Source organism: Peromyscus leucopus, chromosome 9, assembly GCF_004664715.2.
Source record: "Peromyscus leucopus breed LL Stock chromosome 9, UCI_PerLeu_2.1, whole genome shotgun sequence".
NCBI lineage: Eukaryota > Metazoa > Chordata > Mammalia > Rodentia > Cricetidae > Peromyscus > Peromyscus leucopus.
This window is the reverse complement of record NC_051070.1, coordinates 99,359,849-99,378,601: the sequence shown is the minus strand read 5'-3', so window position 1 is coordinate 99,378,601 and position 18,753 is coordinate 99,359,849. Positions and strand designations below refer to the sequence as shown.

At 49.0% G+C, this 18,753-nt stretch overlaps 1 protein-coding gene across 2 annotated transcripts in view; it reads right to left on the bottom strand.

Annotated features, from left to right (window-relative positions):
* Nucleotides 1-461: 461 nt before the first annotated feature.
* The window catches only part of Tspan14 (tetraspanin 14), a 56,381-nt gene continuing 38,089 nt past the window's right edge, over nucleotides 462-18,753 (bottom strand). For both annotated transcript variants that reach the window (XM_028854964.2, XM_037208695.1), the window contains exons 3-9: nucleotides 12,588-12,638; nucleotides 10,760-10,906; nucleotides 9,223-9,393; nucleotides 7,354-7,479; nucleotides 5,762-5,806; nucleotides 3,526-3,645; nucleotides 462-2,048 (exon numbers count right to left, since the gene is read on the bottom strand). In XM_028854964.2, the coding sequence (XP_028710797.1) occupies nucleotides 1,977-2,048; nucleotides 3,526-3,645; nucleotides 5,762-5,806; nucleotides 7,354-7,479; nucleotides 9,223-9,393; nucleotides 10,760-10,906; nucleotides 12,588-12,638 (732 nt within the window). In that variant the 3' untranslated portion in view covers nucleotides 462-1,976. The remainder of the gene's footprint in view (nucleotides 2,049-3,525; nucleotides 3,646-5,761; nucleotides 5,807-7,353; nucleotides 7,480-9,222; nucleotides 9,394-10,759; nucleotides 10,907-12,587; nucleotides 12,639-18,753) is intronic.

The window sequence follows — 18,753 nt, the reverse complement described above, 5'->3', positions numbered from 1 at the left end:
AGCAGCCCACATGCTGCCTCAGTAGCCTCCAAAGTGTCTCTCTCAGAGAAGAGACACTTTGGAGGCTAATCCTGCACTGCCCAGCACAGAAAAACATCTAACAGCTCAAGCAGCAGTGTCCTGTCTGGACCCATGGTCTCTGAGCACTCTGGCCTGAATGGGCAGTATTCCCAGGGCTAGATCGAGATAACTGAGAATAGTGCTGCTTGGAAAGGAAGTTTTTCCAGTTCATGCTTCTAGCTGAGGGTGGCAAAGCATGAGCCACCCAGTTTCAACTATAGGGTACACATGAAGGATACCTGCAATCTGTCAGGATGTGCCTTAACCACTGGGTTCCTGTATCACCCAGTCACACCTGATGCCTCAGGTCAGCTCAGTGGCTCAATTTATCACCAAAATGCTTAAAGTAGTTTTTTTTTTTTAAAATCATGATTCCAAACAAAAAAATGACCCAAACAACATCATTAATATAAAGATATATTCCATAAAAGAGTTTGGCAGGTCAAAGAGAAGCATCACACTTCCTAAAAACACAAGCATTCTTCTTCCTCTAGTCTATAGAGAATTATTTAGAAAACTATAACATCGTCATCATCATGAACACACACCCACCAGTATCACCAGTATACACCACACTAGAATGTACACCTCGGCAAGTCACTGAAGGTAGGCACTCAACCCCTGAACGGTGAGGACACATACAAGCTACAGAGAAGCATTAGAGGAGCCCAGCCCAAGTGGACAGACACCAAGCATGCCTCAGGAGCATCCAGTACTTGAGACACACATCATTTTCAAGAGCAGCCCCAGAACAGCACTGACAGTGGACACAGCAGCAGAAGAATGGCATCTGGGTGGAGGAGTCACCACGAACGTGAGAAGACGACGACGTGCTGAGCTTCACGCAGCACCTGGTGTCTGTGGCTCGCAGGGCCTGGCTGCAGAGGGTTGCCCTCCAGGGACAGCACACTTTGGGCCACTAGCTCTTTGTGGTCATGAGAGGAACCCAGTTGCCAGCTGGCAATCAGGAACTTGGGCTCCCTGGAGGGCAGTGGGGAGAAAGGGTCAATCAGGATTCAAGTTCTGGTGGCAGTTTCAGTAGCACCGAGACCAGAAGACAGTGAAGCCAAGCAGGGGTGCGTGGAGGGAATGTGGACCAGAGGGAGAGGCTGTCACAGCTGGTTCTTGAGACACTCAAGGAACTGAAAAGGGCAGCATGGTCCCAGACACTGGGTAAGGCTGCTGAGAAAAGAATGCTGGAGAGAAGAGGCAATGAAGCCATGGTGAAGGAACACTCTTACCCCTATAAATAAACTATTTACACGTTTTAAGAACAGGAGAGCTGGCTCTCAGCAGGGCTTAATGCTATGGAGACACAAGGCTGATCTACCCTGGGAGAGCAGTGTAGGCTTGGAAGGCAGTGGCAAGGTGCTTCCCTGGGACCGGTTATGGCTGGCTCAGGCTTACTTCATGTGGACGTGGCTGAGGATCCTGCAAACCCGGGGCATGTTTGCACCACCATGGACCCTGGTGGCACTCAGGAACCCACTGGACCACTTATTCCTCCCCCATGCTTCTTGATCCGATGGAGCCAGAAGTTATCCTCAACCTGCTGGTCCAACACAAATGTTCCACCCACAGAAGATAATAGTTGAGCATGTATGTACCTAAGCCTTAATGAGTGGGTAGGGGCCCGCAGACACTCTTGGGCTCCAAGAGGGCCATCAAGCCCTCCTTGCAGCCATGGGAGCCATCTGTCCTCAGAGTTTCTACTCCACATGAAGACACATTCTCTGTCTCTGGGCAAAGCCCTTCAGAGATGCCATGTCAAGTGTGGGCAGATGAGAAGGGGCCTTCGTCTTCAGCACCAGCAAGAAGAAACAGAGGTCACGTCACACTGATGCCGAAGACTGGGGTCTGGCTGTGGGTGGCTTCACCTCCATGTGTGGCTCAGCTCCACTTGCTGCCACTGCTTCTCAGAAGTGATGACCTGCCTTCACTGCCTCGATGTCTGAGATCAGGGTCCTCGCCAGGAAAATGCCGAAGATCTGAAACCAAAGCCAAAGATCAGCGGCCTAAAACAGGGGCAGGGAGCAGCGGAACTGGTGGAGACTGCCTGCATGGACTCCCTCACCGACCCCATCAGTCCCTCACCGACCCCATCAGTCCCTCACCGACCCTATCAGTCCCTCACTGACCCTATCAGTCCCTCACTGACCCTATCAGGTCAAGGGTGAAGTGAGAGAGGAGTGTGAGCAAGTTACAAAGCCTAACCCGCCCCATGGAAAATGAGCCCAGGGTAAGCTGCTGCATCTCTCAAGCATGGAAGAGGTCAGGCCAGGAGCCACAGACCAGAACAGTGCTCAGCCTGCCTCCCAGGGAGTGAACACACCACACACAGTAGACAGGACCCACATATCTGAGCTCTAGGCCAAACTGAAAAATAGCACTGACTATTGAGAACCAGCCACCCCGTCACCCTGATTCCCAAGAGAACAATCTCACAGCCATGCCCCTGATGTCTGCAGACACATCCTGATCTTAGCAGACAGGAATGCTATGAGGGAAGGGTGAGGATTTTCTACCTAAACAGACAAACACATTTGGAGATGTGCTCGATTTTTCCCCCTTTGAAGTTCTTTGCTTCATAAGTGAAGCCAGTTTCTCTGAAGTTCTCTTTCTGCCCACTTCACAAATGTTTCCTTTGCTTTTCCACAAGCTTCTCTCTAGTGGTCTTCTGCAGTCACTGGACACACACAGTGAAGAATAAAGAGATGTGTGATTGCATGCAGGTCCACCCCAGTCACCTCCTCAAGGCAGAGCCGCCTGACACGTGTTCCACTGTCCCAGAAGTTGCTCAATGCCAGTGCCTCTTACTCAAGGGCACTAGGAAAACTGACAGTGTCCCCGAAAGAACTGGATTCTTGACTTTTTCTAGATATTCCTGTGGGCACCAGCCGACCCATTCACTCTTGGGCTACCAATGTCTGTTCGTTCACATGGGAAATGTGTTTCAAATGAACAGGCACAGCTTTAAGCCGCAAAAGGCAGTAAGCCACAGGGGCCTCTGTGGTGAGGGGAAGAAGACTCCAGGAAACCCAGCCAGGGGACAGGGACAAGGAAGTTCTAAGATAACTGCCCCAGCTAATAGGAAGAGTCACCTCCCACACTAGAGCTCCAGACATCTCCTTAAAATCTCACTATTTTAATCTACCAGAAAGAAAAATCCCAAAGAGGCGACAGTTACTGGCCATGCACTGCAATTACCCTGACCACCACACAGGCAATACATATGAAGCCTACTGGGCCCTCCAGAAAGGGCCACAGCTGTCCCATCTGTGTGTTCTAAAGAAGGTCTCCCTTCAGGTAGCAGGCTGTGGGGACAGAGGAACCACAGCCCATCCTGGGTCCATCCTCCAACACACATGTACAGGTGCCACCATGCCTTGGACACTATTTCCTAGGCCAGTCTCCTTCCCAGCAGACCATGTGTTAAGGGCCCAGTGCTCGGACTCTGGAGCATACCTGCAGCAGTGAGATGGCAATGAAGACACCAGCCACAATGTAGATGTTCCTGGGCAGCCAGCCTTCCAGAGCCTGGATGCACCCTTTCGTAAAGATGAACTCGTCCCACTTGCTCTTCAACTGCAGAGAAACAGCACAGTGGCCTCAGCCTGAGCACTCACAATCCCTGCCCTGTCCCCAGAGAACCTGGTTCTGTATGGGGCAGAGCAAAGCACAGCATGTAGATGATGGTCTTGGGGGCTAAATAAAGACCACAAGAGAGACCCTGCATGAGAAATACTCCAGATTCAGTCTAGGCCTCTCCCAGGGCAAGCTGCTATCCTATCATCTAGCTAAGTTAATGACAGTTAGTTCCTCTGAGAAGAGCCAAAGATGAACTTACTCTACATCTCCACACCTTGTATGGAGACATACAAGGGCACTACAGCCAGAAAGACGGGCCTGGGGTTAAGTCCTGGCTTAGCCTTGAATTCTGGCTATTATGTCCTTACATCTAGTTAGGACATACATGTCTTTCAAGGTACAGATGAGGAAAGGGGATTCCAAGCATTCTCAGTCAAAAAAAAGTTGGCAGAAAAAAGGACAGTGTCTCTTTAGGTTGTCTCCCACTGGTCAGCCAGCTCCTTCTACCAATTCTCCTGGAAATGAGGTCCAGTGGGGACCCTGTAACAGCACACACCTCACTCTTACTACCTCGTAAGTGTCAATCAACCTGTTTCCTTCCCATCAACTCCCTCCATGTCAACACAGATTAAACATCAACTCATGTCAGGGGCATTATGGGATACATCATGCCTTCATTGCTTCCCCCCAGGAAACGTCAGACTGTGACTGTATGTGAAGAGGGGAGATGGTGTCCAGGCCCTGAAGACAGGCCTGGAACAGATCCTTCCCAAGCAGTAGCAGGAGTCAACTCAGCTGACAGCTTGATCTCAGACTTCTGAGCTCCAGATTCATGAGAAAATAAATGTCAGCATTTGAGCCTCCCTGTCTTTACATTTTGTTTTGATTGCCCCAAGTGGCGATGAGATTCTGGGGGAAGCTGGGTTCCATAGATGCCCCTCTCCAGCTTCATCTGTCTGGGACACTGAAACAAAGCACATGGTGGCCTAAAGCGACAGTAATTCTTCGTCACCACTGTAGAACCTCGAGATTCAGTGTCTGGTGCTGTGTTCTGCTTAAACAGTGTCTTCCCACTGAATTCTCACACGCTGGAAGAGGTGAAAGGCTCTTTTTTTGTTTATTTGTTTGTTTAAGATTTATTTGTTTATTTTACTGTGCAAGCATTCTGGCTGCATTTATGTCTTTGCACCCTGTGTATACAGTGCCTGCAGAGGCCAGAGGCAGCATCTATCCTCTGGAACTGGAGTTACAGATGGTTGTGAGCACGATGTGTGTGTTAGGAACCAAACCTGGGTCTTCTGAAAGAGCAACAGTGTTCTTTATCTCTAAGCCATCTCTCCAGGCCATACTGGGCATTTTAATAAGGTCAGTAATCTCAATCATGAGGGCTCTGCCTTCAATGGGGACTAGGTTTCGGCCTGTGAATTCTGGGGGGATAAAACAATCAGCCTGTTCCTGTGAAACCAAGGTCAACGGAAGATTCCCAAGATGCAGACTGACTGTCCTAGTGTCCATGGCTAAGAAGGGGGATTTCTACATTCCCAGACACCCCCAGTTTCACAACAGCAGCCATCCACATCACCAAAACCTAGAAAACAGACTGCAGTGAGGGAGTGGTATGCCTTCTGGCTATCTTCTCACACCCAAGCCCTCACTCACTGTGGTCTGAAAGAGGTTCTGAATTCTGAGCTCCACCCTAGTCCAGGCATCTCCCTCTTGCTACTGCCTCCAGGTGGAAGCTGGAGCAAGTCACACACCCTGAAAGCTTTAGCCTCAATTCCTGCACAACAGAAAATTGTTACACAGCCTCTGCTCCCAATTCACACTACTTCTAATGCAGTGATAGGTTTAGTGATACAAGGGCTTTAGAGTCATGGGGCTTCAAATGTGTGTGTGTGTGTGTGTGTGTGTGCGCGCGCGCGCGCATACACTTGCGTTTGGGCACGCACGTACGCACTCAGCTCACTTCAGGCTTAGCTGCGACCTTCTAAGTGAATCCTGCTGTCTCCCTACTCCAATCCGCACTTCTGCTAAAGCAGAAGGTTAGAACACAAGACTGAAACCTGAGAAAGAGTTCCCCAGAACCCGGGAAGCTTTGTGTTGGTATTCTTACCTGAATCCTGACATCATAGCCACACTGTGTGTTCACAACTTTTTGCTGTAAGAAAAGCAGAAAACTTAAGTCACTCTTGTCCTGTCAAAAACCTAGGTAGGAAGCACTAGAAAAATCACAACCCAGCACCAGGAAACACCTGTGGAGATTCCATCACAGCTCACACCCTGCAGTCCACTGCCAGCTCCCCTTCCAGGCCAGCACAGGGGTCAGTGAGCTGCTTCTGTGGTGGTTCAGCAGTAAATTTCATAGACACAGGCTGCCAAAGCAGGACTCGCTCTGCCTCATCAGCAAGAGCACAGACCTGGACAGCACAGAAACAGTCAGGCTCGGCTTTATTTTCAGAGAACTGAGGACATTGGGATCTGAATTTCATAGAAATTCTTATACATCACAAAGTATTATACTTTTTTTTTTTTCTTCAACCGTGTTTGAAGTTAGATGCAGAATATCCTCCAAAGGCTTGGTCCCCAGGGTGCTGCTATTTGGAGGTGGTAGAGACTGGAGGAGATGGATCCTGGGGGAAGCCCTTAGGTCTCTAGAAATGTGTCATGTAAGGGCACAGTGGGGTTCTGTTTTGTTCTTTAGCTATGTAGACTCTTCTGCCATGGGCTCCTTGCCATCTCCACCACAGACCTGACAGCATCAAGGCCACCTCCAACACTGTGAACAAGCATAACTCTTTCTCCTTAAATTCCGGGGATTAAATTTTTAGGGTCTCTTGCATAGTAAGTATGCTCTCTACCACTGAGGCCCACCAACCTTTCCTCAGAGGGTTGGAAACAGTGATGGAAAACTGACTGCAACAACCACTGAAAAGTAAATAAATGCATCTTAGTGGGCTCACAGATCATACAAAGCAACCAGTCAAATTTCGGCCTTAGGCGACAGTTGGTCAGCCTTTGTGCCAGTAGGTACTATTAACACTTGATACACTCACGGCACCAACACTTGCTACACTGGTGTATTTCAAACATCCCTGGACACCTCAGACACCACTGTTCAACCTCAGCAAATAGGCCTCTCCCACACCAACGATCCTGCCCAGGTAATAACAGAGTAAGGCTTGCTTCTCAGAGGCTGTGGCTAGGCATCACAGGGCTGTGCCGAAGCTTGTGCAGGGCCGATCTCTACTCAAGCAAAACCTAACAGTCTTTCTTCACAGGTTACCCAAAGTGATCAATTTCCAGAGCCCTGAGGACTTAGGCCTAATCTAAGAACGGAGACGGGTGAAGAAGAGGCTAAAAAATAATTAACCATGGAGCTGCTGCTGTCCTCCACACGAGAGGTGTCATCTTACAATCACCCAGAGCTTCTGAGCACAAGAGGGGGCAGCCCAGAGCACACCACCTTCACAGTACCACCAGGGGGCACTACGTGAGGAAGAATGAGCTTTCCTCCTCCTTTACCCAACACAGAGCCAAGGTGCACCAGAATGTGTGCCCAGGATTTCCGAGCTGCAAGGACTGGAGGCGGGGGTGGAGGGGGCCGGAGGGAACGCACCACACTCCGTTAGTGTGTTGGAAAGCAGCAGCCTGGAAGGCTCTGGAAAAGGCAGATGCTGCTGGGCTGCAGAAGGGACATATACTCACCGCAGGATCTGGCACACAGCAAGAAAAAGGTACTCCACATTTCTCTCGGCTGTAGCTGGCGCCACTACAGTTGAAGTAGACGTTGAGGTCCCAGTCTTCAGGGCCATAGGCCCCACAGCACTGATTCTGAAACCACAAAAGCCAAGAACCACATGAGGAGGGCCAGGGTCACTCACCCAGCACAAGGTGTCTCTGGATGACAGAAATAAGCATGTTCCCATCTACCACACAGAGACACCAAGGCCCGTGGAGATGCTGAATAACACCAACAAATGGTAACCCTTTAAGAAGGAAACAGCAGCCATGCCATCTCCTCTGTCTAGGTCACAGCATGCTAAGTTCCAGTCACTCCTTGACAGAGCTCACCCAAGCTACACCCCGCCCCCTTTAAAGGCACTTTGATGTAACCCTCTCCTAATTTGGTGAACAGGTCTTTCTCCCTGCTGCTCTGATTACCCTGTTTGACTTTTTGTGTAAAACGGGTGCTGACTATCTATGATGGGATGACTTACGACTAGGGTAAACAGCATCGGCAAAACTAGACTTCTGCCTTGACCTCGGCCCTCCACTCCTCAAACATGGTGCAGCTGACAAAAAGCCCTCATCAGGCGACAAAGGTGCAGCCCCAGCACACTGAGGACATGCTGTGATGGGAGTGGCCACCCACAGCAGGTCTCCTTCCTACACTTACCTTTGAGGCTGGCCTAGTGACAGCCGCCAAAACAAAGGCCAATAGGAGTGTCTGCCTCCTCTACTTTTCCTGTGAAAATCCCATCTTCCCCTCCACACTCCTCCACTATGTAAGACGCTTTAATGACTTAATGGCCATCTAAGGCTTCATCCAAGCCCTAGAACTACTGGATCCCTCTTTATGTTTACAAGAAAAGGAGCTGGGCATGGCAGGGCACAAACATTCCTCTAATTTCAATAATCAGGAGGTTGAGGCTTGTAAGCTTGAACATAGCCTGGGCTACACAAGATTCTGTCTCACCTGCCTCAAAAGGGACAGAGACAGATAAGCAGCAGGCAGACAACATCCCTTAGGAAAGAGCAGGGGAAAGTGCTAGAAACCAGCAGACCATGCCACATGAACACTAAAGAAAGAAATGGAACAGAGAAAGGGCAGCATGGCCACCCACAGGAGGCTATACCACAGGATTCTCCCAAGTCAGTAACAAGGCACAGGAGCCTCTCTGGTCAGGTAAACAGGTTTTGCTGGACTCCAGACTACATGCAACAGGGTAAACAAGTTTTGGTTAATAACAGTGGGTCAGTTATTTTTAGTGCTTTCTGGTTTCTCGTTGGAACCAAGTGTTCCATAGAAAAGACATTTTGGAAGCTGAGCTTCTGGGAGAGGAAACTCAAACAGGCCACTGTGGCAGGCAGTGGATTCATCCCAGGGGCTGGAGCAGCCAGTGATCCAAGCTTCCAGGTGTAGCTGCAGGCAAAGGGAAGGGGCAGGAAGGCTGAGGGACAGAGCACCAGCCTGCGCATTCAACCCCCTGGGGAAAGCTTCTGAGAGGTAACATCCCTCCATCTGAGGCTTCCTCCAAGAAGGCAGTTTGCTCTTCTCAAACAGGAAGGAGAAAAGGTCCCAGAGAGGAAGGGGACAGGAATAGCTCTTGCTGTGAGTCACAAGCCTAGGGGAGGAGCTCTCTCCTCTATATCCCCAGGGCCCAAGATCCTGGTGAAGACTGGCTGAGCTGACCAGAGGCAGAGGGAATGCTCCATACCTCCCTGCCATGCTGTGGCAGAGGAACCACTCTCAGGAGGGAAGGCCTCGCTCCCATCTCAGCTGCAGGGCACCCCAGAGTGACCAGAGGTGGGAAAGGGCATGATCTAGCAGGAGGCCTGTCAGGCAGAGCTTACGGCTTTCTGAAGGGAGTCGATGAGGTTCTGCAGGTCAATGTCGTCCCGATAGGATCTGATGTTGCTCTCGAAGAATTCCCGGAACCGGTCCCTCACCCAGTCCTGGAACAGAAAGGCCAGCACAGCCACAGCCAGTTCCAGGAAGAAGATGAGCACGATGGCCCCACAGAACTGCATGGGCACAAGAGAGGTGGAGTTAGCCATCACCAGCCTGGCTAACCCATGCACCCCACTAGACCCAGAACCACTGCCCGCTGCACAGCACTTCACCTCTGCAAATGGGATTCACTACTACTCATGCCCTATACTACTGCTCATACCTATATACAGCTGGTAACTGAGATGAGTGAAAACCACCATTTTCTAGGAGGCAGCCCCGATTCCCCTCCCCCACCTTAATGAAAAGAAGCCGTGTCAGTTGCTTCCATATGGAGCCTGCACCTGGGCACTATTTGTTTCCACCCTGCACACAACCATCCTAGAACCCAATCCTTCGCTCCCACTTTAGGGAAAAAAAACCCTGAGATTCAGACACAGAGCTTGTCTAAGACAATGTAACTTATACAGGACATCTGAGTCCCCTGCAGGGTTCACTACCACTCTGGAGGTACTAGTGTTATCAGTACCCACTCTGCATGTGCACATGCACATACACCTCTCGAGAAACATGGCTGTGCAGCTACAGACAGTGGTGACATACTATTGGGACCCATGCAGCCACTGGGACACAGATGAAGCTCTGCCTGCGGCCTGAAGGGCCTGTGTTCTTACAGCCATAAAGGATAGTAGGAAACTTTGCCACATTTAGGAAATGTGAAGGAGCCTTTCCAAGAAACCCAGAGAAGAATAACAAGCATGCACAAACACATGCACACAGCCTACCCCTGAGGAGTGAGATACAAAACACAGTATTTTGAAGGGGGAGGAGATCTAGGAAAATGTGTGCTTTGCTTTTCAAATGAAGAAAGCCTGACCTAATAAACTCAACAAATAATAAATCATGAAGAAAATAAAAGTGTTTTCCTCACCAGGTGCTATTTAATTTTAACTGAATACATTTAAAAATGAAGTCATATCTAAATATAAAACTAAACTCTTAGTAACTCATAATTCTGCCAGAAAATTAAAAACTCTGCATTGTACATCCAACAGATTCACACTCAGGAGGAGGGAAATGATTTCTTAATGTTACTGGCAACATTGTTTGATCTTAGCCAGGAAGGGCAAAGGTGAACAGCAAACATCTCCTTCAGAACTTCTAAGGGGAGCTATAAAGCAAAGGAGGTGGGTAGAACCCCTGCAATCAGCTGGCTCCTCTGAGGACGGGGGTCCCACAGGAAAACCCCGTTCTCCTAGGGTGAGGAACCATCGTCTGGGTTTTTTTTTTTTTTTTTTCCCTAAAATCATCCCTTCAGTGAGACAGAGGTTCAAAGGACTGCTCCCTGCTTCTACTGCCTGGGCCAGAAAATAAATGTGAGCCCATATCCCTGGCCCATCCCATCCACTATCTCCCACCCTCAACTCCAGGACCACTCACAAACTTGAGCAGGCAGATGTTCTCCCGTAGGGCACCCACACAGCCTGCAAAGCCCAGTGTGAACATCACCACGCCCACCATCAAGACCAGCACCACGGGGTCGATTCCATGCAACCGGGTCACCTTGGTGAGGTCGGACAGCACACCCTGGAAGAGGCGGAGAATAGAAGGTAGCAGTGTCCTTAGAATGGAGTCAAGGCCCTGAGCCAAACTCTGTCAGCAGCTAAGGTGGGGGCCTGCCTCTTCAAGGCTTAGTCCTGTCATCAAGAGCCAGGCCAGAGTGTGTTCCTGCCCACTTTGCAGAGCCCCTGTGTCTAGGTAGCATCCTTGTCCACCTCAGCCCCCAGATACTTTCCATGAAAGTCCTGGCCCACACTGACGATGGAGTTACTGTGAGCCCAGACCCAGCTTCCTCCATGGCCTGGAGGGTACCTTGGCCAGGCCACAGAGGAGTAGAGCCCTATGGCCTATGGTCAAACTGGCTAAAAGTGGCCTCAAAATGAACATTTTTGAGGAAACACACCCAGCAAGGGTAGATGTGGGTAACAGAGTGTTACCCACAGACCTGTCTTTGATGGAGGCGTTCTATCAGCACTGTTCAAAGACAACCACTGGATATACTTGCAATAAACACGTGGAAGGAGGCTAGAGACAAATAAGAACTAGTTTATCGTTTTTATTTGAGTACATGTAGTCACGGACTAGTGAGACTGCTCAACAGGTAAAGGCACTTGCTACCTGGCCTGGCAGCCCAAGTGTGGCTCTAGGCCCACAAGGCAGAAGGAGAACAAAGAACCAGGTCCTGAAGGTTGTTTTCTGACCTCGACTCGTGCATATATATAACTATACACACCCAAAAGAAAGCAGGAAAATTTTGAAAGTACTTATACATATTTATGTACTATTTTAAAATTATTATATGTGACTAGTGGCAACCACAATGGACAGACAGACTCCATGATATTCAAAACGGGGAGGGGGCTGCCAGAACAGGCAGCTGTGTAGCCAGCGCCAGGATCTGGGCTCATCCAGGTCAAGCCTGCTGCAGTCCCAAATATAACCACATGGTGGTGCTGACAGGCATGGGTTGCTGCCTCCAGGTCACTGAGACAGAGACGCAGCTTTTGCCATCGGGGTTCACAGGCCTCCTTGAACTGTTCCTAGGTTCCCAGGCCGAGCGCAGACCTCATTCTGTTCCTAAAACCTTACATAAAAGCTCACAGACAAAGTGCTCTGCTTCCTTTTTCTGGAAGCATCATCAGGCTCCACCACAGGCATGGGGTGCTTCAGCTTTGGGTCAGCACCATGACTCCACCTTGTCCCTGGAGCTCTGAGCCCCTGGAGTACCAAGTGCCCCTTGTCTAGCTGCACAGCAAGAGTCTGGTTGCTCCTTCCTCACACACCAGCAAGCAGTACCTAGGTTCTTAAAGGCACACCTTCTCCCATAGAAAGCCAGGAGCATATAACCAGGCTATTCCCATTTTTCTGTGGGCCAGGACAAGCACCTGGGGAGTAAACATGACTCTGCTCAGGGACCTGCTCACTTGTTCACAGAAATAACAGAGAGGGTTAGGAGGCAGCCGCAGGCCTGCCTTGGGCACAGCTGCCAAACCCTGGGGGTTATACTTCCAGTTTTGGCCTAACTGTCCATGACCTTGGGAGCAGAGCCAACCTTGCGAGGCAAGTTCTTTCTGAGGGTTAAACTGCTACAAACCTTTCACTGCACAGGTAGTGCCTACTGAACAAGCTAGAGGGGGGAAAAATTCAAGTCCAATGGCTCTGGGTCTGGCTGCCTAATAACTGGGGCCTGGTAAGAGGTTCCACCTACCTTTTCGCTCCATGCCCACAGCCCGACTCCAAGGAAGACAACTCCAGCCAACTGAGCAGGGGTAGAGGAAGGGAGAGAGGAGAAAACAGAGGTCAGAAACCAGCACTAGGAACAAAGTCTACATTCTAGTTGGATGCGTCTGTCTCCTGTCCGGAGTGGCATTTGAATCCTGCAGATGACAGGGGCTCTCTACACCATGAAAGGGACATGGAGACTGCAGATAACCAGCAACTACCTCCCCAGAATGGATGGTGGCTGGTTTCTATCCCAGATGACTGCATGACCAGAGAGCCAAGGTAAATATCCTGAGATCAGTCCCGGAGAGACTGCCTCATGCTGACAGATTGTTTTCTTCCTTCTTATCCACCCCCACCCTCAACTCACTCAGTGAGTTGCTCTTCAGTGTGCAAGACACTGTACTCCTGACGACTGCCAGGGTTATTAGAGGACTCTGGTCCAGATCTGTATGGATCAGGCCAGCTACAAGGTGAGGCTGTAGGGAAAAAGTACAACCCAAGACCACCTGTTCTCCCATCTTAGTCCCACAGCCCAGGATTCAGACTCCAAACACAGACAAGCAGCAACTCAGGCCATTCAGGGCAGGGCCTCCTCATCACAACTACACATAGCATGAGACGTGTGTGCTTGGGAAATATTGGGGTCTTAGCTGATGAATTAAGGTAAGCCTCATTAAGCAGAAGAGAGGCACTGGAACCTCAACCTCCTGCTTACAGACACTGACCCAAATGCACCACACAATCCTAAAGCAGAGCAGTTTTCTTCCCATATAAAAGTAAACACTCCATGTTCTGCAAACGGAGCCACCTCTGTTTTGTCGTTGGTTTTTCCCTATGCTCTGCTTTATAGAATGCTGGCATTTCAATGCCATTTATCAGCACCTCACAGTAAGTAACAGTGCTAGGTTTCTCTATGACTCAACTTTCCAAATGGTATTCTCCAGCTTTAAGCGGCCTCTGCTTATTTTATTCAACACCAGACCCATGTGGCTAGAATGGGAAGGAAAGCCCTGTGATGAAAACCCTGGGAGGTTTCAGTGTTCTCTGGATCACAGATCACTGTCACAAAATGCACGCAGGCCTAATATTTGGCTGTGGCTGTCTGAGGGCTCACAGCTTACCATGGCTGCTGGTTCAGTTGGCATTCACAGATGAAGCCAGGCCAGGACCCCAACATCTCCATTTTACAAAGCATAACACTGGCACCTATAGCATGAATCTTAACAGGTCTTATTAATAAAATCAAACCTGAGGCCAGATATTGGGATGAACGCTGAAAGATCAGAGAAGCAGAACAAGCCACAGCTACCTCACCTCGACAGTTCCTCAGCTGATCCTGTTTCCTCAGACTGGAAGCCTCTGTGTCCTCATCCAAATGAATCTCAGCTGAACTGTTGCTGAAAGCCTAAAAGCTTAACCAGCCAAATGCTTCTAGTTTCTGGTCTTCATGCCTTATATACCTTCCTGCTTTCTGCCATCACTCCCTGGGATTAAAGGTGTGAGTCACCATGCCTAGCTGTTTCCAGTGTGGCCCTGAACTCAGAGATCCAGGCGGATCTCTGCCTCTGGAATGCTAGGATTAAAGGTATGTATACCACTATTTCTGGCCTCTATATCTAGTGGCTGTTCTGTTCTCTGACCTCAGATAAGTTTATTAGGGTGCACAATATCTTGGGGAACACAATACCACCACAGGCACCCAGAGAAAGCTAAGACCAAAAGGCATGGCAGAGGGAAGGGCTCCTCCCAAGCCTTGATTCATCTGTTCACTGCTTCCTCTCAGAAGCAGATACTAGGTGAGCATCCTGAGCCGTCCCACACCACACTGGCTTAGTAGAGAAGCCCGTTGCTCTCCTGGATGCTACTTCCCTCTCTCCCATCAGTTTCACAGTGGCATGGGAAGCAAACCAACAGGCTACCCTACCACTCCTTAAGGTAACCAGTGACTTACTTCCCTTTCAGTAGAGTGGAGACCTTTTTCTCATCTGACCTCATCCGAAGTAAGGCCACTGTTGGTCATTCCTCCTCCTCCAATCAGATTCAGAGACACCAAGCACACACTGCTTAGGGCTGTCTTCCTCTCTTTTCTGCTGCTTGTCCTCCCCTTACAGATGTCACTAAATGATGGTAAACCTAATGGTTCATTCAGTCAAAGACCCTTGGAACACTGGAGTGGGAGGGAGATGACCCAGGATTCGCACAGCTTTAAATACTACCCACACCCTTGACCACCAGCGTCTCAGAGGAGGAAACCCACAGGAGGGAACGAGGCCTCACATTCAACACCTGAGACTCTCTGCTTGTTTTATCTTCAAAACTTAAGAGTGTCTGTGACCAGTTTTCTTCCTGATTCTCAGTTCCCCTGTCCATAATCCACCTCTTCCCAGGCCTCTAATAAACTGGAATCATCATTTAAAAATCCACTGTCAATTGGTATCCAATGGACTGGCCTTAATGCCCCCAGTGCATACCAAAATTCTCAGATCCTCAAAGTCCCCTGAGTTATTACACATATCCTCCCTCAGGTCTAGACTAGTTAGAATACCAAATGGAATGTAAACACTGTGCAAATAGCTGTTATAGTGCATTGTTTAGGGAATGATGAGAAAACAGTCTTCTGTTCAATACCAACAGTTTTATAGTGTCTTCTATCCTGGTAAATTCAAATGCAGAACTGCCGGTTGCTGAATATGACTATGACCAGGTCACTCCGCTCCTCCAAACTCTATAGTCACTTGCCCTCACACTTAGGGTAAAATTAAGATTCTACCACAGCCCACCATTGCCAGGCCTCAGTTCCTGCCCTCCTCCTTGACATTATCTAGATCTCCTCCTGAAATGTCCATCTTTGCCATCCTATGTGAAGTTACTCCCTATTGGCTCAGTTCTCCTTGCACCTTGCAGCCCTGACCCTAGCCCAGACTGTGCCTACCTTTGAGCCACACACTCTAAGGACAGAGCTATCTGTCTGCTAGGGGCTGTAACCCATTCACGTAGAGAAGGGTAGTGCAGAGTGGGCCCATGTGAGAACCCCATCAAGACTTCAAGACCAGAAGGTCCCAAGCCTGGGGTTCTTCACACTCTCCTTCTATGCATACTTGTGGGTTTACTTTGGGTCTCATGTACTCCTGAGGGCCAGGAAAGCCTAGCTTGGCTTGCCAGGCTCATGACCAATCAAACCACACACACAGAATTGGTGCAGTAAGACTGGAAGGTATCTGCCGCTACAGCCAGCCAATGTTCCCATTCAAAACCAGGCCTGCCTAAGCACTTACAGCAGCCCACCCACCTTTGGTACCATGTGGACAGGTGAAAGAAGGCTAAGGCTGTCTTGAAACATTCAATCAGTGGCCTCAGAACTCCCCTTTCCTCCCCACAGTACCCCATTTATTTTTTCCCCACATTAAATTAGCCTTAACTCCACATACACTTAGATGTTACTGTACCCATGCTGAGGTGTTTCATTGTTTAAGAATGTCTCTCTATACAGTCCTGGTTATCCTGGAACTTGATATGTAGACGAGGCTAGCCTTGAAGTGATAGAGATCCTCTGGCCTCTGCCTCCAGAGCGCTAGAATTAAAAGTGTGCACTACCACATCTGGCCTTGAGGTGTTGTTTTAATTTTTCCCCGGAGTAAACAGACAAAGATGTTGGCTCTGCCAAAGCATGTATACAAAGTTGTGCAGATGTCGGCAGGCTCCCATTCATGTCACATTCGCGCGCGCACACACACACACACACACACACACACACACACACACACACACACACACACACACACCCATGCCCACACACACACCCTCAAGACCTGTAGGAGATTCCATGCTGGATCTGTTCCAGCCATGCAACAACATTTTCTCTTACAATGACTAAGAAGGACTCCTTCTTCCCCTGTTGTCTTGTAGGAAGAACTGAAGTTAACTCAGACCAGAAAGACAGGAACTTAACAGCCACATGTCAGATCATGAGTTTAGTGAATATTGCCTAAGGTAGGAACTTTGGAGACCAATTATGGTCAAGGAGTCTGTGAAAGGACCAGACAAGGGAAGTGAACTGCCTCTAAACACACAAAAGCTCCAGGAGTGAATGGTATACCTTTCATTTCCTCCCCAGAACCCCCACACAGATATAGGACAAATGTAGAACCATTTGTCCAAGGTCACAGAGCTAGCTGGTGACAGACTTAAGAACCCCACGTGGGTATCTCTATCCCTGACAACATATTATCTCACTACCCACAGAGACAGGAGAGTGAGCAGCATTCTGAGCCATATGCCCTGAAGAGTACCTACAGAGGACAGACCCAGTAATAAAGAGTTCCACATTGGAGTTCTTAGGCTGCACAACCCTCAAATAACATGACTTACACAGCCATGTGTTAAGAAGGTGCATTCTAGAGTCTATGTCCCAACCAGAGCAGAAAGATCTGAGAGTCTCTGTAAAATTCAGGAGCAATTACAGGAGTAAGAGGTCCCATTGCAACAATGGGTTAAAGAAGCTCACAGCACAATCCAAGGAATTCCAGGGCCTATGTTATTAAATGAAAATCTCTGAGCTACCTTCCCTAGGGTGGATTGATCAGAAAGGCCCCAGATACATACATACACACACACACACACACACACACACACGCACACACACACACACACACACACCAACAACACACCAACCAAGAACAGAACTGATTTAATAAAAAAGTGGATTATATATATAAAGGAAATTTATTAGAATGCCGTATAGGCTGTGGCCCAGCTAGTCCAACAATGGCTATCTACCAACAGAAAGTCCAAGAATCCAGAAGTTGCTCAGTCCACACGGCTGGATGTCTCTACTGGTCTTCAGTATACATTGGAATCCCAAAGAAGTAGGCTCTAATGCCGATGAAGGGATGGGATGGACTTACCAGCAAGAGCAAGCAGGCAAAGAGCAAGCTTCCTTCTTCCATGTAATTTATATAGGCTGCCAGCACAAGGTATGGCCCAGATTAAAGGTGGATCTTCCCATCTCAAAAGATCTGGATTAAAGTCTTCCCACTTCAAATGATTTAATTAAGAAAAAAAAAATCCCTGACAAGTACACACTGATGCTTGGGTTTTAGTTTATTCCAGATGTTGTCAAGTTGATAGCAAGAACAGCCATCACACCCTCCACAAATAAGAACAAGATGCTCTATTGGAGCATCCTAAGCTGGCACAGGTTTCCCTTATTCTGGAAGCTGCAAGAATCCCTTCACCATAAGGGTAAGCCTGCTGCACTTTACCCAAGCAGGATTAAGAGGCAACAAAAGTGTGAACATCTAAACCCTGCTAGATGGGAGGAGAAAATTCAAGCACGTCAAGAGCAGCCACCAAGGACGAAATGGCCTTGGCCCCTTGCACAATCGCTCTGAGCACATGTGTAAGTGCTTAGGCAACTCTTGCAGGCTCCAGACATCTTGCTTCCCATCAGTAGCAAGGCAACATTTTCAGGATCTGCTCTGCTGACCTCTGGTTCTTGGTCAATCTATTCACTAACTCAGGCTGATGCTCAGAACCAGTTCCCTGGGCCTCCTTAAACATATCTCCGAGACAAGCAGAAGGGAATCCACTGAAACACCATGCAGTGCAGAAAGTACTGAATACACAGCAGCCCAGGGTCAGGGTTCATTGTGTGACATTCTAGCAAGTGGATCTCCTGCCAAGTCTCAACAGAGATGACCCTACTAACAGTTAGGTTGAAAGGACTCTAATGGAATTTGTTTACACCAAGGAGCCCTGCTCTCCTGGATTCAGGCAGAGCCAAGGCCTCAAGGGCCAACAGGGTGACCCCTCATACACCTACACCTGCTGCAATGAAGACATTGTATGTCCCCAGTGATGGCTAATCTTAATCTCCAACCTGCATAATTTAGAATTGACTAGAGGACATATCTCTGGATGTTTCCAAAGAGGTTTAACTGAGGTGGTAAGACCACCATTCCACAGACTAGGGTCCTGGACTGAAAAGATCAAACAATGAGGGAGCACGAGCATTCATCTCTCTCTGCCTCCTGATTGTGAGCAGCGATCCAACGCTCCCACTGCCACAGTGAACTGCACCCTCAAACCATAAGCCAAAACAAAGCCCCTTCCTCTTCAGTGGCTCTTGGCAGGTGTTCTGTCCAGAATGG